Raw genomic sequence first — 25,357 nt, forward strand, 5'->3', positions numbered from 1 at the left:
CATGAGAGTTGCTGACCCTGAACTGAAATAATAAAAAGGGATATCAAAATGTTGATTTTGTTTTTATTTTAAAAAAGTATATCAATTTCATAACTGTGTGGAAAAAATAGAGTACATTTACTAAATGTTAATGTTTTTGTATATTTTTATTTTGATGCTTGCTTTGATTGTAGTACATGTGTTAAACTTTTATTTTTTGTGAAATGACAAAGGAACATGGATACTGTTCATTCAAGTGCTGTGGATGATATAAAACATTTGAAAAGGGAAGGGTGACTGCTGTTTAATTCTCAACTGTTCTGGATCTCATTATTTACATCACAAGTTTTGAGCTTTCTATCTAGCACCTCTGCTGGAACACTCCATCGCAGTTCCTGTTTACACTGAGCATGTGCAAACCTCCCGCAGTAGGTAGTACTGCCTGAAGCTCAAATAATTATATTTTCCCTCTTGGTTAAGTGGCAGACGTTAACTCCTATAGCGCCATTGCCGAAGATTATTGTCAATTGAAGCCTAATTTTGATACTGACGCTTAACGCCATTGCCGAAGATTAATGGCAATTGCGCTTTTATAGTGCATTCGATCGATCGAGCCATAATGCTACTTACGTTAGCCGGTTAGCTAGCTCTGTTGCTAGCGGAGCAAGAGTTAAGAGATCCCCAGGCCCTTTACGGATTTGAGCTTGAATAGTCGCCTTACTGATCGTGATGCACGATGAAGCAATGTGGTGTCATAATACAGTAGGCTAAGTGAAATAGTTTCCTCTCCTGCTTTTCACACGATAAAAGACAACTGAATTCCATTCTGAGCAAAGAAAATAATTGTACTTCTCTCTGTCTGTCTGTCTGTCTGTCTGTCTGTCCGTCCTTTATAGGTGTGTGCGTGGAGCGTGCGCAGAATGAGCAGCACATTCGTGACATTAGCAGAAGTCTTGGAGGCTCGGGGGGGACCTCTAGTGGAGGACGAGATCTGGTCCTTACTGCTGGGTACTGCAGAGACTCTGGTGGACGTCTCCTATAGGGGTAAACTCATGTCATGTCCCCAAACCCATGTTTACACCATCAGGACACGATGCACTGTGTGTGGTTATGTTTCTACAGCGTCTTATAGAGCCAGGACACTCGGGCGTTGACACTAAAGGCAAGGCAGGGAAATGAAAACATTTGGAGTTTGCTTTCAGGTTGCCTGACCGACTGGGCAATTGCTCTTTTTGAGCAATTGCTGAACGTGGCCAGAGCACTCGTTTTGTTTATAAAGTGCCGTTTTCATCTGTTGCTACACTTAAAACTATAAAATAACAAGTGTGGTTCAAAGCGTGAAATTGAACAATAATTAAAATTTTACCTATAATTTGGACGATTAACTTTTCGGGGCAAGTGGGCATGGCCTTTGGGAAAGTAGAACATGACTTGTTAGTGTACTTGCCTGATGGGCAAGTTCCTCTGAGACCTTAGTGTCAACTGTCAACCCCTGGACACAATGCACTATGTACTTATGTATCTACAGCGTCTTATCATCACTGCCGGGCAGAAACCTCTCCATATTTTAACTTTTAGTGTTTTACCCCCTAAATCAACGCCCTACTTGATCATACCACAGCGTCACCCAAAAGCATCAAAGTGCTAGCGACACGTTTTGAGCTTGCGGATCTGCTACTTTTGATGCTTTTAAATTTGAATCCTGAAAAGTAACATTTTGGACATGAGGTTTTCCACCCGACAGAGATGATGTATATTTGGCCTTGGTGTGATTTCAGGGACGCCAATACAAGTTCATCCTCACATTTCTCTTTTTTCCCCTCTTCAATATGCAACGTGTTGTGTATGGAAGCATTGGAATGCTTCCATAGTTGTGAGCTTGCAAACTGATTTTGACGTTTTATTAACACATTTTGCTATACAGTAGGGCCCACTTTGAGAACCGCTGCAATACACTATTAAAAACAACATAAATACAGTAATATTATCACCATATCGTATTCCTTGCCGATATGCATATCGATACAGAGGCTACCATATTGATACAGCGGGAAAGGCTGTGTGTGATACAGCTTTGCAAAATAATGTGTTTGTGTGTATGTGTGTCTGAGACTTAAGCCGAAGAAAATATATTTTTTTTTTATTTGCATTCATTAATAAGAACTCTGGGAGTGCATACATAATCTTTATTTTAATCCTAAAATCTCTGTGGGCCTGAAGTGTAAGTGCTTCAATTTGGGCAATACGTAGATATTTTACTTTTCTCTTAAAGAAAACAATAAAGAAGAGTTCTTGTAGTAAATTCAGTAGGACAAGGTCATTATTTGAAATCAACGCATATCACGATGTGAATCGTATGGTGGCCTCTGTATAGTGGTGGCTATCGTATGGTGAAGTTGTAGGCAATAGCCAACCCTTATACACTATGTAGTTATGAAGCTACAGGATCATATCTGCACACAAATAATATGATGGAATGATTTGATTGATTGGATTGAATTCTTTATTAGTCAGAAATTTAAACAGCACGTAGTACAGTCAGACATTAAGGCTAAAAGGACAAAGCCTGGGGACTTGTTTCCATTGTGGTATTATGTATTCAATTCATCAACATCACACGAGCATCCCCAATACACAATCTTGTCTCACAGAATGTGATGTTGCTATGGAAGAAAGTCAAGAAAGTCAAGAAATAATGGCCATTAAATACTTCCTGTTTTGTTTGTTTGTGTGTTTGTTTATAGGTCACAACAGTATGTACAACATCATAAGCCCCGCCTCCCTGCTGCTGTCAGCCACTGGTACCTTAGCGTTTAAGAACTGTGCCCTATCCAACGACGTGTCCACCTTCACCGCTCCGGAGATGCTGCAGGGCCGTGCCAACTCAACCAAACCTGCCATAGAGAGGGTCAGTGCATACTAAACTATACTACACTATACTATACTAAAACAACTCAACCAAACCTGCCATAGAGAGGGTCAGTGCATACTAAACTATACTACACTAAACTAAAACAACTCAACCAAACCTGCCATAGAGAGGGTCAGTGCATACTAAACTACACTATACTAAACTAAAACAACTCAACCAAACCTGCCATAGAGAGGGTCAGTGCATACTACACTATACTACACTATACTAAACTAAAACAACTCAACCAAACCTGCCATAGAGAGGTTCAGTGCATACTAAACTATACTATACTAGACTAAAACAACTCAACCAAACCTGCCATAGAGAGGTTCAGTGCATACTAAACTATACTACACTAAACTAAAACAACTCAACCAAACCTGCCATAGAGAGGGTCAGTGCATACTAAACTATACTACACTAAACTAAAACAACTCAACCAAACCTGCCATAGAGAGGTTCAGTGCATACTAAACTATACTACACTAAACTAAAACAACTCAACCAAACCTGCCATAGAGAGGGTCAGTGCATACTAAACTATACTACACTAAACTAAAACAACTCAACCAAACCTGCCATAGAGAGGTTCAGTGCATACTAAACTATACTACACTAAACTAAAACAACTCAACCAAACCTGCCATAGAGAGGGTCAGTGCATACTAAACTATACTACACTAAACTAAAACAACTCAACCAAACCTGCCATAGAGAGGGTCAGTGCATACTAAACTAAACCCACCAACTAAACTCAGGACCCGTTTTTTATAAGTAAATATGTTTTTTTTGTTCATACAATTTGTTTTATTATAGCCTAATGTCAAAACATTATAAAAAATATATCAAAAAAATGTCATTAAAAAAGAATCCATCCATAAAATAAATATAGTGGAAATAGCAGATCTATAATAGCAGATGTATTAAGCATCGCAACACGTTGTGAGCTTGTAGATCAGCTGTATTCACTATAGGGCTTAAGTGGTTAATCTGTGATGTATTTGTGTATGTTTTTGGGTCCCGACTCCCGGTGGGGGGGGGGACACCTCTACTGGGTCTCGAGCCTGGAAACGTCTGGGAATTAACCACTGCACTAACGGTGTAAAACATAAAACAAACCCTGGGAAACGTCTGGGAATTAACCACTGCACTAACGGTGTAAAACATAAAACAAACCCTTTGGGCTTGCCTTCCTGCTTTGTTGACATATTGTAGAAGCAACAACATAGACATAGTACACACAGTGCTCGATGGCTCTGACTCACACATGTATCAAGAACAGACAAAGGCATATTACGAGCAAACGCAACAGCATCGATGTAGTTGCAACGAGGCTGTTTCCAGTGTGCATTATTGCCAGTGTGTGTTTGCAGAGAGGAGAGCACTGCAGACTGCAGGCTAGCCCATGTTTGAAATTCCCAGGAGGACGTTGTCAAGAGTTAAAAGGATGTACCTAAGAAGTGTAACAATGCCACCCGGTGGTTGAGTGAAGTAATTACTACCCTGCATGCTGCTGCAGTGTAAAGGGGGTTTAGTTGAGGTGTAGTCTCGCGTAGCCAGACAACTATTCCACTTCCACAATCTCCGAATGCTATATAGAGTCTGGAACTGCACCTCCCCAAATCCGAGTAATCTGTTTGTCATTTCCGTTCACAAAAATATATTTTAAAATATCTTTTAGAGCTTATTTTATTTATTTCCATTTCTGTTAAGCAGCAAGCTATATGCTTAGATGGTTTCTATTTATACTAGGATAAATTTGCGCAACTGTAAAGACGAAACGGAAGTGGGGAGGAGGATGCTCCACTTCCGCTTTATATTTGACTCATGATAAAGCTTCCGTTGCTCCAGACTGTATGACGGAAGCATTTAAAAACAGTCTGGCAACGCAAGACTAGTTGAGGGGCTGATAGGACAGTGGTGGGAAAAAGTACTCACATTTGTTACTTAAGTAAAAGTATCAATACTGCAATGTGGAAATACTCTGTTACAAGTAAAGTCTGGAATTAAAAAATTACTTGAGTAAAAGTACAAAAGTATCGTCATCAAAATGTAGGCCTACTTCAAGTACCAAAAGCACAAAGTACTCATTATGCAGAATGTCCCATTCCAAGCTTGTGAGCTTGTAGATCGGCTATTTTCAAATGGCCAAAATGTGTATAGGGCTGAAGTGGTTAATGCATGTTTTGTAATAATAATCAAAATGTACAAAGTAACTAGTAACTAAAGTTGTCAAATAATTATAGTGGAGTAAAAGTACAATATTTGCCTCTGAAATGTAGTGGAGTAGAAGTAAAAGTACTGAAAATGTAACATACTCAAGTAAAGAACAAATACCTCTAAATTGTACGTAAGTACAGGACTTAGTAGTAAATGTAATTAGTTACTTTCCACCACGGCTGATAGGGCAGTGGTTCTCATACTGTTTTGTGTAAAGGAGGACCCCCGAAATTGACTCAAGGTTTCGAAACATTTTCAATATTTTTATTCAAAGATTTTCAACAAAATAGCAGATGTAGTGCGGCACGAAGTGACGCTCTGTGAGCTTGTATGTCTTCTATTTTTGAATAGCCAATGTTTAAATGGATAGTAGTTCAAATTATTGTGATGCTATGTTAACTGCTTTTTAACCCATTCTGGACGGGAACTCCTTTTGGTGTTTTAACTAAGCATTATGTTATACTTTAGCTATTGAAAAATAGCAGATCTACAAGCTCATAGCGCTATGAGCTTGTAGGTCTGCTATTTTTGAAAAATCGTGAAAATGTAGTGCAAATCTTTGAATATATATTCTTTCACAACGGACATTTTAACTCATATCTTTGCTTCTGGGGGAGGGTAACCTGACTCCGCCAGATGGGGCAGCAGAGAGTACACTGGGTTCCCCCCTCCTGCTCCCATCTGGGAACTCTCAGGCAGACTTGATGCCGGCCACAAAACGGCCTGGCCAATCAGCAGCAGCTAGAGGCGGGATCAAGGCATACACAGTGCTGCCTTGATCCCGCCTCTAGCTGCCCCCTAACCTGAGTCAGGTTAGGGGGAGGGGGTCCCTCCCTGGAACAACATATTTTCAGATGGGAGTCCATGGCCAAATACAGATAATTCCTTGACATGAAAAAGGTCCCACTTTGAGAACCACTCTGCTGAACTGTATGGTTAACCACTTTCCATTGTGAAGACTAGAATTCTAGCGCCACGTGTCGTTGGCTCCCTTTGCGATGTTGTCACCCTTGCAATGTTGCACTGCTATTTGTAGTGAGCAAGGGTGTGAGTAATGAGTGTGATTGATGTCACATGGATAATAGGGTGTAAATGCAGACGGGAAGTAGTTGGAAATAAGATAGCATTTTTTGTTTAACGACATGGTTTATTGTCTGTAACTGGTCAATGGCTGTACTGTACTGTAGAGAGATTGCTGCTGCAGTGGTCATACTGTACTGAAGTGGACAGACATGCATGGAGACATACATACTGGGGCACCCATTGCTGTGCATTGAAGTGTACTGTACTGTACAGTACTGTTCTGCTCTTACTGAACCAATGACCATACTGTGCTGTGCGATATCATACGGTACTGTGCTGTACCAGACTGTACTGTACTGTACCATACTGTACTGTACTGTAATGTACCATACTGTACTGTAACATGGTGTACTGTACTGTAGTGTAGCATACTGTACTGTACCTTACTGTACTATACAAAAATCGTAAAAATGCGGCACAAATCTTTGAATATATATTCTTTCAGAGCGAACGTTTTTTTTTATTTCGACGTCAGGCCTAAATGGGTTAATAGTAATAATGTGTTTGATAGTACTGTACATAGTTTAGTCTGACGCTATAGGTTCTCGGTTGACCAGTGATCCTAGCTTACTGAGGCACTACACTGTCTCTATGCATTTGATGTGTGCGTTTACCTTGCTTAATGTAAGTCGCTCTGGATAAGAGCCTCTGCAAAATGCCTAAATTGTTGTCATTGTAAATTGTAGGCTTAAAGTGCTATTGAAAATGATTGAAACTGTGATGTCTCACACGTGTTTCCTCACTTTAAACTCAAATAAATGCATCCATGCATTACTTAGTAGTTCCTTAACAACTTAACGATTTAAACCCTATATACTTAATTGACCGAGGTCCCGCAGGGTTCCCTACTCGGTCTCCTGCCTTTCTCCCTCTGCACCAAATCTCTTGTACAAGCTCAAAATAGCCGATCCACAAATGCACAACCTCCTCGTACCTCCTTGAGAGCTTGTAGATCGGGGTTTTTTTTAGGACCGGGGCAAATGTTTGCCCTAGAATAGGGACGTTAAATGGCTATGTTTGTAATATTTTCTTTTTTTCTTTTCTTTGAATGTCGTTGCTGTCCGGCAGAAACCCCTAATCTCCATGTTTAAACTTTTTGTGTTTTTTCGGAATTGAATGCCCTACTTGATCATACTAGAAGAAGAAGAAGAAGAAGAAGAAGAAGAAGAAGAAGAAGAAGAAGAAGAAGAATGTCAGGAGTGGCTTATTGTCGGTTTCAGCCGGTAACACGCCGTAACAATGCGTTAGACCCCTGGGAGATGGAATGCTGAGGTGGAGCGCCACACCTAGCATCAGCTCCCAGTACTTCCCGCACGACTTGCCGCACCCAAACTGTGCTACTCATACGCTGAGTTGGCGGTGACCGTGATCGAACCCATGAACTCGCGATCCAAAGGCTGAGAGCTCTACCGACTGACTGAGCCACCCGGACACAAACTAGATCATACTAGAGCGTCACACGTTTTCAGACGTGTGTAGGGAACAGTTTTGGACATGTAGACAATGTAGATTTGCTACTTTGGAAGCTTTTGTGTAGCATGTACAAGTTGGGGGCGTTCATTTACGAAAAAACACAAATTCAGTCAGGACAACTCAAGAATGGATGGAATATATATTTATTGAATATAAGATGAGCAATATATTCATTATGGTTTGGCGATGTATTGGATCTGCTTTTTAGGTACTCAGATCAAGCGCATCATGTAGATCCACAGTAGATCCACAGATCCACAATCAACAGTAGATCCAAAACGACAGGTGGTAGATGGGGTGGAGGTGGGTGAGCAGCAGGTTGGTATACGGCAGCGCGCTGATACAGCAGCAGCAAGCAAGCAAGCAGGAGGAGGAATGCAAACCTCCGGTTAAAGTAGCCGGTATGAAGATGGAGTGAGTGTGTGATTGGCTGAGTGAATCATGTGGATGAGAGCGTGATGCTGAGGCGGCCCAATTAACGGACGGCAGCGACTGCACTGAGGTTCCCTGACTGAACTTGCTCTGCGCATGTCTACGACAGGCACAAATGCTCATAAGTTAAAAACATAAGATCAAGGTTCACTTTATTTGTCATTTCACATGTTTGCACATATATAAAATGAAAATCGTACTCAGGACCAGCAGTGTATATAAAACATATCAATAAAAGAAGAATAAGCATAACATCCTAAAGTGCAGTGCATTAAAACTGAGCAGCATATTAAGAAATATTAAAAAGTGCAATAAAAGTGCATTTTATTCGACTTAAGAGTTCATAAGAGAGACTAAGATAAGATATGAGGTTTCTATGTAATGTTTTAATTGTTTTGTGTGCGTGTGCTCATCTCTTCAGATGCTAGTGTATTCACTGGGGATGACTCTCTACTGGTCGGTTGACTACCACCTACCTCAGAACCAGGTAGGTGCCACACACACACACACACACACACACACACACACACACACACACACACACACACACACACACACACACACACACACACACACACACACACACACACACACACACACACACACACACACACACACACACACACACACACTTATCACATCTCACTAGGGCTGCAACTAGCTATAGAGGGTATGCGTGTGACATCATCATCAAACCAGGAAGTTATACAGGAATACCTACTGAGTGGCTAAAAACTACTTTCTGGCCTTGACAGCCCATACATCCAAACAGAAAAGTCATATCTATCAAAAATCACACCCGTGTGAAGTGAGGGGCGCTAATATATTAAAGTCTAACTCATGTTGATTAGGTGATGTAAAACAAACGGTGACAAAACATGCCATCCAATATAGCGCCGTCCATGGCAGCTGTGGTAACTGCACTGCATTCTGTAACTGTGCTACCGAAAAACAATGTTTACATTTATGGCAAATAACGGCTTCTGATTCTGATTCTTCTGAACAAACATTACATTCTCTTTATTGTTAATGGCATTTAATGTTTGTGTTAGGGACAAGATGATGTCAATTTTCCCTTCATTGTCAATGGCATTTTTAAAACAAACATTGAAAAAAATAAAATCACACCCGTGTGAAGTGAGGGGCGCTAATATATTAAAGTCTAACTCATGTTGATTAGGTGATGTAATGGTGCTGTAAAACAAACGGTGCCAACACAAACATAAAACGCCATTTACAATAAAGAGACATATTGACCTAAATGACTTATCATGACGTAAACTTTCCCTTCATTGTCAATGGCGTTTACAAAACAAACATTGAACTAAAGACAAACATTAAACCTGTGTATAGGCGCCCCTAAACAAATCGACACCAAAAAATATATATAGATTTCTTTGTAATTATCAACTAAAGCGTGCAAATGTGACGAATGAAAATAATGAATGTACGAGTTCACGATGCATTGTGAGATTGGCTATTTTCACTATCTTTCTAAATCTTGGATTATTCTCAGATTACTTCCCACAATCAATTACATCGATTCGTATAGAGATCAACTGTATTTGCTCGCCACGGCCATTGTGAACGACACCGCCGCCACCACCTTTGACCTTTGACCCCCCACTCTTAATTAAAGCCAGTGCAGCTGAGTGACCACTTGAACAGCCTGCTGCTGAGCATGTGTGAAGACCAGGCCCACCGCCGGGTCAGCCTGGGCAACCTCCTGGAGGCGTGCGAGTCGCAGCACAAGGCCTCGCTCCTGCCGTCCCCGACCAAAGTCATCAGGCAACTGGTGGAGGAGGTCTTCCATGAGTCTGTGAGTCTGTCCGTCTAACCGTCCGTCTGTGTAGTCTGCATCAGTGTTGTTTTTGGCAGGAAATTTTGATTTTAGTTTTAGTCATAGTCTCTTGAATAGCTTCCATTTAGTTTTAGTCACCCGGAATGTATTAGTGTTAGTCTAGTTTTAGTCGACTAAATATCATAAGATTTTAGTCGACTAAATCTACAGTTGATTTAGTCGACTGAAATGCATTTTGGCGGGCCTTGATGCCGTCGTAATGGCTGATTGTACACTTGCTGAAAATAGCCGATCTACAAGCTCACAACGTGTCGCAGCTGTGAGCTTGTAGATCTGCTATTTTCAGCATGCAACCAAGTGTAAAATGACTTATACTGGATCTCTTGTCCACTAGTCCCTTCCTAACATTTTAGTCTAGTTTTTATTTGCTGACGAAATTGTCAGTATATTTATATTTATAAGGTAGTCGACGAACATTTTTCGTCTTAGTTTTAGTCGACGAAATCAACACTGGTCTGCATGTATAGCCTACTTCAGTGGTTCTCAACCTTTTCAGGCCGTGACGCCCTCAAAATAATCCTATTTGAACTGGGGAACCCCCCACCCTGACAAGCACTTGGAACATGCAGGAGTTGAGGCAATACATTTTAGTTTGACTCGGTTCCACAGATAAATATTGTGAAAATAGCAGACCTACAAGCTCTACAAAAACTCAACGCGTGAGGTGTTGTGAGCTTGTAGATCGGCTGTTTTCACCCTTTCTTATATTATTTGACAATTTGGTCAGTGTTTGTCCATTTGTTGATTACGTTTGATGCAGAAATACTTTTTGTAATTTATTTTTCTTTTAGGTATTAAAACGGTCTTAAAAGTCCCTTAAATTATGACTCTACTGTCATCTGGGGACCCCACCAAAATCTTTTTGGTGGGGTCCCCCCCCCCCCCCCTTCGGGGGTCCTGACCCACAGGTTGAGAACCACTGGCCTACTTCACCTTCACCAAATACAGCAGATGTTTTCAGCCTCGTCACGAGTCGTTCAGCAAGCTTACGACAAACGTGTCGCACTGAGACGTGTTGCCAGCTTCCCGATCGGCTGTTTTCTTGCGAAAGCTTTCCCTCACAATAACATAGAACACAGACAAGATACACCAGTAGGCCCATAGAGCCCTGAGGTGGACGCCGGTTGACCATAATGGGACGTTAAAGTGGTTAAAGTTGGTTTGGAATTTCTTTCATTCGCTCAGCGACAGCATCAAGAACAAGACTAATGTAGAAGGAAGCGCTTTTGCCATCGGGCGGACCAATTATTAGTTGAAAACACTGCTGTTTTCAACTCACTCCTTTCACACTCCTTTCACACTCATTCCAACGTGGAATCCTCCTCATAATGGGTGTTGAATGATGAAGCACTTGTGTGACATGTGAGCTTGTAGATCTGCTATTTTAGCCAAGCGTCACTCACGTACAAATTGAGCATTATCTCCCAGGCCTTTTGACTGGTGCAAACCACTCCAACAACCAGCTTTGTTTGTATCCGTGTTTGTGTGTACCTGTACGTGAGGCCCAAAAGAATGAGAATGGTTACTATGGTCACTGACATTACGTCAGACCACAGCTGATCAGGCTATATAAGACCTTGCACCACTCAGTTCACACGGGTGTGATTTATTTATTTTTTAATGCCCAGCTTTCCGTCTGTCTGTTTGTCTGCATGTCTTTCTGTCCGTCTGTCTGTATTATGCCCTATTTGTATGCCCTACTTTTTTTTCCTTTTGCCTCTTTTATCCATTTTGGGGCGGGTACCCCTTTTGGTGTTTTAAACATTATGTTGTAATTTAGCTATTGAAAAATAGCAGATCTACAAGCTCATAGCGCGCCACCGAGTGGCGCGCTACAAGCTTGTAGGTCTGCTATTTTTGAAAAATCGTGAAAATATTTATTTCAGAAAACTGGGATTTAGAAGATTTTTTTTAAATTTTGAGGTCAGGCCTAAATGGGTTAACATTAAAAAAAAATGTGACAAGCACAACCATGAGCTGTGAAGAACGGTATGTTGACTTGCTCCCTTGTATGCCAAGTCTATATCATGGAAGGGACATGTTCTGGCGATTCATGTCTGACTCTGTCTATGGCAGCGTTAGACTCGGTTGAAAATCTGATACAGCGGCTGATTGGCCATCAGCCTCGTTTCAACTTGATGAAGTCAAACAACAAACATGGCTGCCCCCACTGTGGTAACTTGCGGCCGTATCAATCTGGCTATTAATCACCCTATGATAAATAGTTTATTTTACAGAAACGACAAGGTTTCAGAAACATCATCATCCGACATATTTGACTGTGTAGTAGTCGTTGACTGTGTTTATTTGGTTAGCAACCGGGTTATAGCCCAAGGCCCCCAGTGAGGCTCGCCAACGTTGAGGCGCTCGGCCCTAGTGCTAAGAGGAGGGACTGCAGGTGGACCCGTGGAGTTTATGACGAGGAAACCCCGTGCAGCTGGGCTTTAACGTTGAGCGTGTTTGCACTTCCGCATTTCGGGCACCAAATTTTGGGGTGGCTATCGTTCCGGTTCAGTCTCTATCCTTTTAATACTACTATTTTGATTGGTTGGTGTGAACCAATCGCCAAAGACTGCCGCTTTGGCAACGTCCATCGCAGAAACGGCTGCCGTGGGGATGGCTTTCAGTCTGGATAATGAAGTGAAACGAAATGAGAATTCAGGCTGTGTCAGCCTAAAGTGACAATGAAACTGATTGAGATTTGTTCTTCCTGTTAGATGGAAAGCGGCTCTCTTCCAGACAACAACAATGTTCATCTGAGTGGCAGGAGCCAGATGATCAGAGAGAGACTACATGGACACGGTAAGAGCTCATATGGCATGTTTACATTCAACACAGCTGTCGTGCATTTCCCGTCAGGGTGTTGGTTGGTCGGGCGCACGTGACATCTAGCCTGGCTAATAAGCCAGACTAATATCACACAACACTGTCGCGGTATATCAGTCTGGGCTGGCTCCACTTGGATTTCATTTCCCGGGGAACATTTTCTCTTTGACGCAATTGGTCAGAGCTACTGTCAGTCAAAAGTCTCAAGCATTGAACGTCACTGTACCAAAGCCCGCCTATATTGCATACCGTGTCCCGATTGGTCCGACCTGTTCTCTGCTGTAGGAAAGAGGCGTGCTACTGAGCCTCGCCAGACCGTAATCCGCTGGTAGGCAACTTTTTTTTGCCAACGGCTGATTTGGTCTGGTTTATTAACCAGGCTACGTGACATCACATGACATCATCAGGGATGGAGCATGTGACATCACGTGACGATTGCGCAATCGTCATTGTGTATTGGCGGCCATGCTTGCCTCTCGCTTGCAATGACCATTCTGCAGTTGTCCTCTCAACTCAATCACGCTGTCAGACAAGCTAATACACAACAAATCATTGTTTGCTGGCTTGTAGTAGGTGTGAAAACAGCAGATGCCCGCGGGGCTCTCTCTGAGAGTGCTGCTGTGACTGGCTGACCAGGGATCAGATTAGGCTACCGCAGCGCAATTTATCAGTTAAAGTGAAAGCCGAGAGTACGCACGCACAAAGCACACATCAAACCTCCGTGGACTCAACGGTGTGAGTGGATCGTGGATTACTTTACTTATTCATCAAGGTGAAAACATGCAATTTAATGTCATTAACCGTCCTAGACCACTGGGCACTGGTGCGTCTTGGGCTTCGTACACACCTACACAACAAATGTTCGGTCCGTGTGTGATGCCTGATTGCTTTTTGATTGCTGCTCCAATTCATTTTCAATGGGAGTCACATGGTTTGACCAAACATTTTTGTTTGATGAGGGGGGAGCAATCAGCAATCAGCAATGAAACACAAATGTTTGATCAAACCATGTGACTCCCATTGGAAAAGAATTGTGGTGGCCCAAAAAAACGACCAAACATTGCTTGATTGGTGTTTGGTACGTGTGAATGAGGCCTTGGAAAGTCTGGTGACGCGAGGTTGATTAGGTGCGTCTTCTCTTGAATCTAAGGGGGGAACGCGTTCCAGCGTGCACGCACGTGCACCGTTCCGTTCCGTCCCTGCGCGTGCACGTCAAAAAATGACTGGTACCGCGGCGTGGTACTGCGTTCCACGAGCATGACACCACCGGGTACGGACGGTTCTCGGGTTACGTGCATTACAGCCGTACACACACAGACAGACAGACAGACACACAGACACACACACACACACACACACACACACACACACACACACACACACACACACACACACACACACACACACACACACACACACCCACACACACACACACACACACACACACACACACACACAGACAGAGACATGGTGCATTTATAGATAGATAGAAAAAACACCAACAGTTAGAATATGAACATAAGAGCAACATTATCCCCACCGGCATAAGATAACAAAAGCAAATCTCCTCTGCGTCATCAGTACCTATATACCCTGGGTGGGGTTGGCAGAAAGGCCCTTTCTGTGTCGCCTTTGCATGTTCTCCCCGTGTCCCCTAGGGTAGGTACCCTCACATGTTCTCCCCGTATCCCTTAGGGAAGGTACCCTCACATGTTCTCCCCGTGTCCCCTAGGGAAGGTACCCTCACATGTTCTCCCCGTGTCCCCTAGGGAAGGTAACCTCACATGTTCTCCCCGTGTCCCCTAGGGAAGGTACCCTCACATGTTCTCCCCGTGTCCCCTAGGGAAGGTAACCTCACATGTTCTCCCCGTGTCCCCTAGGGAAGGTACCCTCACATGTTCTCCCCGTGTCCCCTAGGGAAGGTAACCTCACATGTTCTCCCCGTATCCCTTAGGGAAGGTACCCTCACATGTTCTCCCCATGTCCCCTAGGGAAGGTACCCTCACATGTTCTCCCCGTGTCCCCTAGGGAAGGTAACCTCACATGTTCTCCCCGTGTCCCCTAGGGAAGGTACCCTCACATGTTCTCCCCGTGTCCCCTAGGGAAGGTACCCTCACATGTTCTCCCCGTGTCCCCTAGGGAAGGTACCCTCACATGTTCTCCCCGTGTCCCCTAGGGAAGGTACCCTCACATGTTCTCCCCGTGTCCCCTAGGGAAGGTACCCTCACATGTTCTCCCCGTGTCCCCTAGGGAAGGTACCCTCACAAAGAAACATGCAGTGATCCTGGTCTCTATACTGCCCTCCCCCGGTCAGCCGGGGCGCCTGATGGAGGGGAATGGAATAACGTGTTCCTTCCACCCGCTACGTCCTACCGGAGGACACTCCCCCTCCTGTTAGGTGATAAGAAGCGGCCTCTTCATGCATTAAAGGAAGCATGAACTCTGTTCGTGGCTCTCCCCAGGTTGGCAGAGTGAGTGTAGCGCCCCAGGATTAAAGCTTTTAGGACGGCATTGGCACTGGGTGAAAATGGGATACTAATATAATAATAATAATAATTATAATGATAACAATGGATGTCATGAGGGGGAAAATACATAAGATAAGATGAAACATTTAGTTAAAGTACCGGTCAGGCCAGTGTGGGTATGATAGAATCTCTTTAGCAGCAATAGGGAATGTGCCGAATAAGGACGGTGGAGGATCGTTAGAAACGATTTGCACAGAAGGCAGAAGGCGTACGAATCAATTTCACTTTTCTATTCTACTTGTCTGCCTACATTTGTGCAAGTAACATTTTGAGCAGCTCCTCTGGATTTCTATACAGATTGAGTGCAGTTGCTTGGGTTTTTTTGGGGGGGTTTTTTACCACATTTTCTGACCTTGAAGAGTGTGTCATGGTACAAACCCCCGATAGTTAAAGGACCACTTCACCACTTTTCAACCTATCTTCATATAATAGGTCCTCACTAATAATCATGATAAAAAAAAATCTAAACATTTTTGTAAAAAAATATTGTTTAAAAAAAATCTGCCTAACGATGATGTCACTGGTGGACGGGTTTCTGAACTGCCCACAGCCCCCCCATGAGACACAGACTGAGTAGAATTTTTTTTTGCCATTTTATCATGATTATTAGCGAGGACCTATTATATGAAGATAGGTTGAAAAGTGGTGAAGTGGTCCTTTAAAAAACATTGTTTCTTCTTGTCTAGCCCATTTAGACCTGACGTCGACATTTAACAAATGTCGTCTAAATCATGACAATTTTCTGAAAAACCTCATGTTTCTATATCAGTGGTGCTCACTATTTCATGTCGAGGACCCCTAGAATTATATGTAATTGGCCGCCGACCCCCATCTGAAAATATGTTGTTCCAGGGACCCCGACATAAGCAAAGATTTGAGGTAAAAACGTTTGCTCTGAAAGAATATATATTCAAAGATTTGCGCCACATTTCGCGATTTTTCAAAAATAGCAGATCTACAAGCTCATAGCGTGTAGATCTGCTATTTTTCAATAGCTAAAGTATAACATAATGGGCTAGAGGCGACGCACAGCACAGGTTACTATAGGATTATAAAGGTCTTAACCCGAAGCCAGGCCAGGATTAGACTCCTCTGAGAGCCAGTAAAAACAAAAAGGCTTTCTCAGTGGTGGAAAGTAGCTAAGTACATTTACTTAAGTACTGTACTTAAGTACAATTTTAAAGAAAACAAGATTAAGGAAAACATGCATTAACCACTTCAGCCCTAATATATACATTTCGGCCAAATGATAAATATGTAGATTGTTACTGTTACTTGTTACTTGTTGTTACTGCACTCTAGTTTATCTATTTAGTGTGTTTCAGAGGTGAGTCATAATGGTGCGTATGGAGCATAGCGATATATACTGTACATGATGGACATTAGTTAAAAAAACAAGAAAGCAGTTCCTCAAGGAAGAGCAAAAGTGTAAGAGCACCATCATGCCGTTCATGAACCTGGTGGTGTTGCCCTTGATACTGCGGTGGCAAGGAGGCCGGGGGGAAAGTCTCAAACTGCACAGGAAACACGCATCAAACATTTAGGGTAGTGGTTCTTTTTTTCCCCCCTTCTTTTTCCCAGAGGACCCCGTTTGGCATGCACGTCACTATCACCTTCCAAACCCGAAAAACAAACGTATTATGACCATAAGAACACCTTCATGCTCCATACTGCCAACTGGACTGCTCAGTAATCTGATGGAATTAATCACAGCTGTGTAGCACTAGCGTTGTCTCAAGCCACTGGAGCATGGTTCGTGTACATCAAGCGTGGTTATTCTTACACCTGGATATCGGGACCTTTGAACATTTGTCACGGAGGACGTATATGGATGGCTTGCAATTTCTTTGCGACGGCTTATGTCTATGCATGGTCACTAGAGGGGGACAGAGAGGAGTTTGTGAGACGTCCTCAGCTAAAGTCTTCTGTCTGCTTGACAGGAAAGAGAGGGCCATTGTCAGAGTTCAGCGAGGGATGTGGGAGCGCAGCTGAAGGGAGAAGATACTCCACAGACTCTGACTCAAAGTCAGGTAAGCAGGCTATACATGAAACGAGAAATGTCATCATTTTCACCATTGTTTAACAATTTCTTTCAACCACCTTCTTTCTTATAAAAGGCTCTATTTGTGTGCTGTATTTCTGCAGTATACTATTCTTGTCCGTACAGTTGTAGAGGCTTGGGTATTTCTGTGTTTGTTTTCTCGCAGGGAGTTTACCTCAGAGACCTTGGAGACAAAGAACAAGGAGCTCTACCTCAGCTTTATACTCGACTGCTTCAGACAGGTACGGGCTGTACGTGTGCTGTACGTGTGTGTGCGTGCGTGCATGGGTATGTGGGTGTGTGCGAGTGCATGCGTGCACGTGCCACACATATCGTCTCTATCAGGTGGAAACATCATATGTCCAAAACTGTAGTGTTACTTCATTGTGATTCAAATTCAAAAAATCATGTAGGGCGTTGATTTACAAAAACAAAAACACAAAAATTGCTTTTCTGTTACTGCAATTCACCACGATTTCTTTGTTATTGTTGTTATCGTTGCTCCTGCTGCTGCTGCTGCTATGTTGTGGAATCAAAAGTTCAAAACCAAAAGAATGTTCCTCTCGTGTGCTCGTACTATAGAAGATGTAACAATACAAATCTGGACTCACACACACACACACACACACACACACACACACACACACACACACACACACACACACACACACACACACACACACACACACACACACACACACACACCATTCGTAACGCCATCCATCAGACTCGTGTAAATGCTATTCGTAGCCACATAATCTGGTGCTAGGAGGTTGCTCTCAATGCTCTGCATCATTGATGTACACTTCGCTGTTTGCTGAGCCAGTACATCTTCAGTGGTGTGTGTGTGTGTGTGTGGGTGTGTGTGTGTGTGTGTGTGTGTGTGTGTGTGTGTGTGTGTGTGTGTGTGTGTGTGTGTGTGTGTGTGTGGCACATGCGCACTTACGTCCGTGCGTGTGAGAGAGAGAGAGAGAGAGAGAGAGAGTGCGTTGCGTTTGTCAAGTCAGGATCTGAGAGGAAGTGACGCTGCCTAATAAATCAGTGGTTCTCAAAGTGGGGTCCGGGGACCCCCAGCGGTCCTTTCAGGGGGCCCAGGGGGTCCACAGCAAAATGGGGAACAGTTTAATTTCCCTAATATTCCTCTGTATAGAAGTTATAATTTGCTCAATAAGAGAATATACTTTATACTGTATATGAAAAGCATACTGTTTCACTCTCTCCCACTGTTACCTCTGCGCCGCATTACACAGCGGTGTACTAAATCTAATCTAACGACGCAAATTGTCTCTTAATATATTTTCAAATAGGTCGTCTGTGGCCAAACACATGCACTGCATCAATTTAAGAGGTCTGTGTGACGTAGACAATAAATGTTTGAGAATGGCGCCGCCGGTCTGAATGATCGATAATTATCGTTCCACTGATGTCATCACGCCAACTCTCTCTCTCTCCTGGGGACGTCCAGACTCCCTCGTGACCTGCGGTCACACAGGGACAGCACCTGTAGCAGCTGGGTGGGCCGGAGCCCCCATCACCACGACATGTCCCCCAAGGCCAGCGGACGCTCCCAGAGTCCCTCCATCACGTTCAGCGAGTCCTCGCTCAGCCTGAGCCAGAGGAAAGCCAAGGTATACGCTCTCTTATCGCACAAGTAACTACACCGAGGAGGAGTGGCGTAAAAGCAACTAAGTGCATTTACTCAAGTACTTTACTTGAGTACAATTTTGAGGTATTTGTACTTCACATTTTTTTACTTTTACTTCTACTTCACTCCTTTTCATAGGCGAATATTGCTTTTACTCCACTACAATTATTTGAAAACTTTAGTTTGCAGATTTTGACTAGTATTGCAAAACATACATTAACCACTTCAAGCCTATACGCGTTTCGGCCATTTGAGAATAACCGATCTTTACTTGAGTACAATTTTGAGGTACTTTTACTTTACTGGAGTATTTCCAATTTTGAGTACTTTTTTACTTCCACTCCACCACATCTCAGAGGCAAACCGTTGTACTTTTGCGCCACAACAATTATTTGAAAACGTTAAACTGGAATCTCTGCCGTTGGTTCTTGCTCAGGCTTTGGGTCCCGAGTTCATCAGGATGTCGGAAGAACCGCCCGTCATTCTGGAGCTTCCAGGATCGCTTGTGGTAAAATGTGTTAAATTACCTTTTCCATGCAAAACGACTTCAAAGGTTCTGTATTCATAGTGTGACCCCCCCCCCCCCCCCCCCCATCCAGTTATTAGACTGATCCAGGGGCGCAGCCCGAGGAAAGCCCCCCCCCCCCCCCCCCATCCAGTCATTAGACTGATCCAGGGGCGCAGCCCGAGTAAAGCCCCCCCCCCCCCCCCCCCCCCCCCATCCAGTCATTAGACTGATCCAGGGGCGCAGCCCGAGGAAAGGGCAAAGGAAAAACAAAGAAAAAAAACTTGGGCAACAAGAAACGCTGTCAGTCAGTCAGTCACAACAGGAGGGAGTAGAAGGAAAGGCAAAGCATGGACACTTTATTCGTAGAGCGCATTTCAACGACAAGGCAATTCAATGTACTTTACACAGAACATCAAGAAAAAGAAAAGTAACTCAATCAAAGGCATTTAGTTATGTTTTAAAAGTAATACGTGGAAATGAGTGGTAGCAGACCTGCAGTTTTCTGGGAGTTTGTTCCAGATATGTGGCACATAATAAAAACAAAATGCTAACCAAACACACACACACACAACCCACAGAACTACAAGTGAAGCTATAGGATTTCTCTACAGTGAAAAGGTGGGTCTTTTAGCATGCTTTTAAAAGTCCCTATAGGGTTGGGGGGCAGGTTTGATGCTCAAGGCTAACTACGATGGGCAACTGGGTTGAGTTGAGTCAGACGCGTGCTTGATTAATTCAATGTCCAGAGTGCTTGTAATCTCTTGTCAATGTCAATCCATTTATTAAACATACAAACCAAAAATATAGAGTCGAAAACTCTTTAACCCATTTAGAAGTTTTCTGAAATAAATATTTTCATGATTTTTCAAAAATAGCAGACCTACAAGCTCATAGCGCGCCACCGAGTGGCGCGCTATGAGCTTGTAGGTCTGCTATTTTTCAATAGCTATATTATAACATAATGTTTAAAACACCAAAATGGGTTAAACTAAATAACACTATATATACCGACCTGCACAGCACATGAAAAACTGTGGCTTTTCCCCCATTGCGCACCTGGCCACAATCACCCACTGCCAGGTATATATGAGTAACCACACCCCCTGTGGTGGTTGCCATGCTGAGTAATTATGCCACACCTCTGCACCACGAGCTACTGTACATATTATCCATAACAGTCATAAGGAACAGTCAGGGGGGGGGCTACACTGGGGACGGACCGGAACCGTACGCAGCTACTCCGCGGGGAGTTCCGTATTTACAGTTTTTTTCCCTCTGAACCCTCGCAGACACTAAAAAAAAACCTCGCAGACACTAAAAAAAAAATAGAGCACGAAAAAAAAAAAATGCGCAGAGCATACGCACAACCTGCACACCGCAGTCGGGTTCCATTGATTATCCCATTTTGGGGCGGGAACCCCTTTTGGTGTTTTAAACATTGTGTTATAATTTAGCTATTGAAAAATAGCAGATCTACAAGCTTGTAGGTCTGCTATTTTTGAAAAATCGTGAAAATATTTTTTTCAGAAAACTGGAAGATTTTTTTTTAAATTTTGAGGTCAGGCCTAAATTAGCCTCGGAAACCCAGACTTTTTTTAGTCTGGGTCCGAGTCCACTTCAATTCGGCATAGAGTAGCGCAAACATCGCTCACTCTCTGCTGATTTCTGATCGTCTGCACCTTTGTTAAATTGACACACACGCACACATGTACACACACACTCCTCTCTCTTTCTGTCGCTCTAAGTAATTAGTCTCATGTCGCGCAGCTGCGCATAGTTTCTCCCGGCGGATCCTGCCGGGAGCTGCCTATGCCATAAAAAGCATAGGTGAGTTCCAGGCTAGGCCTAAATGGGTTATAGTAAGTAGTGTGTAGCCCCGGCCCTTACTGTGGTTAGACGGTTGACTGTCTGTGGACCTCAATGTGCGGGTGTCTCTGGGTGTGTCCACAGTCTAAGAAGGGGCGCTCGGGCGCCGCTCAGCGGGAAGTCAACGTCATGCTGCTCACCGGACAGACGGTGGTGGTGCGCTGTGACATCACCTCCCGGGGGCGGGACGTCTTCGACATGGTGGTCGCCCACGCCAACCTGGTGGAGCACTTCTACTTTGGCCTTGCCTTTCTAGACGGTAGGAGATATACTGTACTGTACTGTACTGTACTGTACTGTACTGTACTGTACTGTACTGTACTGTACTGTACTGTACTGTACTGTACTGTACTGTACTGTACTGTACTGTACTGTACTTTGCTGCTTTGGTTTGTTTTATAGCCTTTCTAGACGGTAGGAGATATACTGTACTGTATGCTGCTTTTGGTTTGATTTATAGTCTTTCTTATTGCATTTTTGGTTATATCTTCTCCATTTGATCATTTTTTTTACCCACCTCCAAACCTGTTTTCCATAAAGGGCATGAGCACTGAAAGTGGTATTTTTGGCATGCCACTCTAGCCTGACACTCAGTGTGACTTTTCATTTCGTTTCACTTCATTATTCAGACTGAAAGCCCTCCCCACGGCAGCATTTTCTGGGATGGGCGTTGTCAAAGCGGCAGTCTTCGGCGATTGGTTCATACCAAGCAATCAGAATAGTAGGAAAGCAGATGACGTTGTTGTCAATCATGAGGCTATGGCTAAACCGTTTGCTAACCAAACAAACCACAGCCAAAGAGCGCTACTAGCATGTAAACAAAAGCGGTAAAATATGTCGGATGATGATGTTTATAAAACCTAAAATCGTTTCTGTAAAGAAACTATTTATCATAGGTCGATTTAATAACCAGATTGATACGGTCGCGAATTACCCCAGTGGGGGCAGCCATGTTTGTTGTCTGACGCTGTCGAGTGGCGGGGCTGATCGGCCAATCAGCTGCTGCGATCAGATTTTCGTCGCCAGAGTGTCGCCAGACCTGAATCGCCAGGACATATTTTTTTTAATGGTAGTGATTCAGTGCTGGAGCCAGGCTAATGCCACTCTACCAAAATGCCAAATACCACTTTTGGAGCTTGCCCTCCCTCCTGTTTTGTGCTTGTCATCGTAGATGACAGATCTACAAGCTCACAAGTCATTGCGATACAACGCGTTATGAGCTTATAGATTGTCAATTTTTCCACTTATACTATCATATGACAAAGTATGAAACGGGTATGAATATAAGCAGTCAGAACCATATGGTTATTCAAATACAGTATCTTATAGAGTACTGAAGTCCTGAAGTCACTCTCACTACGTTATCTTTTTGTATTGGAATCCCAATAGGCAAATCTTAGTCAATCATGTCAATTCTAAAAATCGCACCCGTGCAAACTGTGAGTGGTGCAACTATACTTTTACTGTGTGTGTGTGTGCGTGTGTGCATGCGTGTGTGCGTGCGTGTGCGTGCGTGCACAAGGGTTTTAATGACCCCTCCTTCCTAGAAGGCCACCCACTCTGCAGGGGCCTTTTTAAAAGTCTTGCTTTTGACTGAAATGTGTTCTGTGGTGTCATTTCACAGATGATGAATATTTCTTTTTGGACCATGAGACCAAAATCTCCAAAGTGGCTCCTGACAGTTGGAAAAAAGAGCACATGTCCCCGTTTATGCTGTTTCTACGAGTCAAATTCTTTGTCGATGACATTTCCTTAATTTTGTAAGTGGTGACAGTTATTTTATTTTTATTTTTTTTTGTCTTCATAATAATAACAACAATCTTATCATAGGTAACACACAGAAAAAACTTTCAACCTGCCGCCCCTATTTTGGGCCATTACAAGGGAAATCTTCTGAAATGAAAAGAAATGAGCAAAAAATAGCAGCTCCACAAGCTCACAGTGGCTATTGTCGCTACCTTTGCCCGACAACTACCATATGATGAAAAGGGGCATTTATTAATTTAGACAAAAGAACATAATAATAAACTTTATTTATATAGCACCTTTCATACATAAAATGCAACCCAAAGTGCTTCACATAAAAAATAACAAGATAAAACATGACTAAATGTTTGCTTTCTGTCTCCCAGACACAGACTGACTCGTCACCAGTATTACTTACAGCTGCGTAGGGATATCATGGAGGACAGAATACACTGTAATGATGAGACGGGTCTGTTCATGGGCGCGCTCGCACTGCAAGCCGAGTTCGGGGATTACATGCCTGAGGTACTCAATGTCAAGTCTTTATTAGATACCTGAGGTACTCAATGTCAAGTCTTTATTAGATACCTGAGGTACTCAATGTCAAGTCTTTATTAGATACCTGAGGTACTCAATGTCAAGTCTTTATTAGATACCTGAGGTACTCAATGTCAAGTCTTTATTAGATACCTGAGGTACTCAATGTCAAGTCTTTATTAGATACCTGAGGTACTCAATGTCAAGTCTTTATTAGATACCTGAGGTACTCAATGTCAAGTCTTTATTAGATACCTGAGGTACTCAATGTCAAGTCTTTATTAGATACCTGAGGTACTCAACGTCAAGTCTTTATTAGATACCTGAGGTACTCAACGTCAAGTCTTTATTAGATACCTGAGGTACTCAATGTCAAGTCTTTATTAGATACCTGAGGTACTCAATGTCAAGTCTTTATTAGATACCTGAGGTACTCAATGTCAAGTCTTTATTAGATACCTGAGGTACTCAATGTCAAGTCTTTATTAGATACCTGAGGTACTCAATGTCAAGTCTTTATTAGATACCTGAGGTACTCAATGTCAAGTCTTTTTTAGATACTAGGGATTATTACATACAGCAGTAATCAAAAATTAGTATTTATTTATTTGTGTATTTATGTATTTATTTGTTTGTTATTAATTAGAGGTGACATTTATTAGAGGTTTATTGTTTAGAGGTGAAGAAATGAGCGCAAGTAGGTTGGAGTGGGTGGAGAAAAGCGTCAGGTGTGATGTGTGATGGGAAAGTATCAGCAAGAATGAAAGGGAAGGTGTAGACTGTAGAGTACAAGACGGTGGTGAGACCAGCTATGTTGTATGTTTTTAGAGACAGTCGCACTGAGGAAAAGACAGGACGCAGAGCTGGAGGTAGCAGAGACTTAAATGTCAGATGTTTTTGAGATAAGGCCAAGAGAGGCCAAACTGAGATGGTTTGGACACGTACAGAGGAGGGATAGTGAGTATATATCGGTAGAAGGATGTTGAGGTTGGAACTGCCAAGCAGGAGGCCTATAGAGGAAGACCAAAGAGATTTGGTCTTCTGGGATGTAGTGAAAGAGGACATGAAGTTAGTTGGTGTGAGAGTGACGAGGAGGCAGAGGACAATTAAGCTGTAATGTTTAACCCATTTTGGGCGGGAACCCCTTCTGGTGTTATCATTATGTTATGCTTTAGCTATTGAAAAATAGCAGATCTACAAGCTCATAGCGCGCCACCGAGTGGCGCGCTACAAGCTTGTAGGTCTGCTATTTTTGAAAAATCGAAGAACGACTGATAGAAACAAGACATTTTTAGAATCTGATCTCAGGTCAAAATGGGTTAAAAGCCATAGTTTCAAAAATGAAAGGCTATATTTGTGTTCCTGTGTGTGTGTAGCTGTACGGTAAGAACTACTACCAGGCGGAGCATTACGTGTCCCGGAGGATGCTGGAGAGGATGGCCATCCCCAACCTGAAGGACGAACTGCCAAGACTACACTCCTGTCACGCCCAGATGCTTCCTGAGGAGGCCGAGCTAGAGTTCCTAAAGGTAGCCGGCGCACGCACGCACGCACGCACGCACATACATACACAAACAGCCACATAATGTTGCTGTCGGGCAGACACCATAACTTTTTGTGTTTTTTTTTTTTGTAAATTCACACCCTACTTGATCATACTTCACTAAAGCAGGGGTTCTCAATGTTTTTGGCCGGGGA

General features: G+C 43.0%; 1 protein-coding gene across 1 annotated transcript in view; it reads left to right on the forward strand.

Moving 5' to 3' along the window:
• Nucleotides 1-899: 899 nt before the first annotated feature.
• Nucleotides 900-25,357, forward strand: part of ptpn20 (protein tyrosine phosphatase non-receptor type 20) — a gene marked incomplete at its 5' end in the record, with an annotated part of 83,779 nt that continues 59,321 nt past the window's right edge. The window contains 13 exons of the mRNA XM_079511935.1: nucleotides 900-1,023; nucleotides 2,724-2,887; nucleotides 8,523-8,588; nucleotides 9,741-9,920; nucleotides 12,680-12,764; nucleotides 17,257-17,346; nucleotides 17,524-17,599; nucleotides 18,823-18,985; nucleotides 19,439-19,510; nucleotides 21,461-21,635; nucleotides 23,001-23,136; nucleotides 23,509-23,647; nucleotides 25,036-25,188. Of these exons, the coding sequence (XP_079368061.1) occupies nucleotides 900-1,023; nucleotides 2,724-2,887; nucleotides 8,523-8,588; nucleotides 9,741-9,920; nucleotides 12,680-12,764; nucleotides 17,257-17,346; nucleotides 17,524-17,599; nucleotides 18,823-18,985; nucleotides 19,439-19,510; nucleotides 21,461-21,635; nucleotides 23,001-23,136; nucleotides 23,509-23,647; nucleotides 25,036-25,188 (1,623 nt within the window). The remainder of the gene's footprint in view (nucleotides 1,024-2,723; nucleotides 2,888-8,522; nucleotides 8,589-9,740; nucleotides 9,921-12,679; nucleotides 12,765-17,256; nucleotides 17,347-17,523; nucleotides 17,600-18,822; nucleotides 18,986-19,438; nucleotides 19,511-21,460; nucleotides 21,636-23,000; nucleotides 23,137-23,508; nucleotides 23,648-25,035; nucleotides 25,189-25,357) is intronic.

Source organism: Electrona antarctica (assembly GCF_951216825.1).
Source record: "Electrona antarctica genome assembly, chromosome: 10".
Classification (NCBI taxonomy): domain Eukaryota; kingdom Metazoa; phylum Chordata; class Actinopteri; order Myctophiformes; family Myctophidae; genus Electrona; species Electrona antarctica.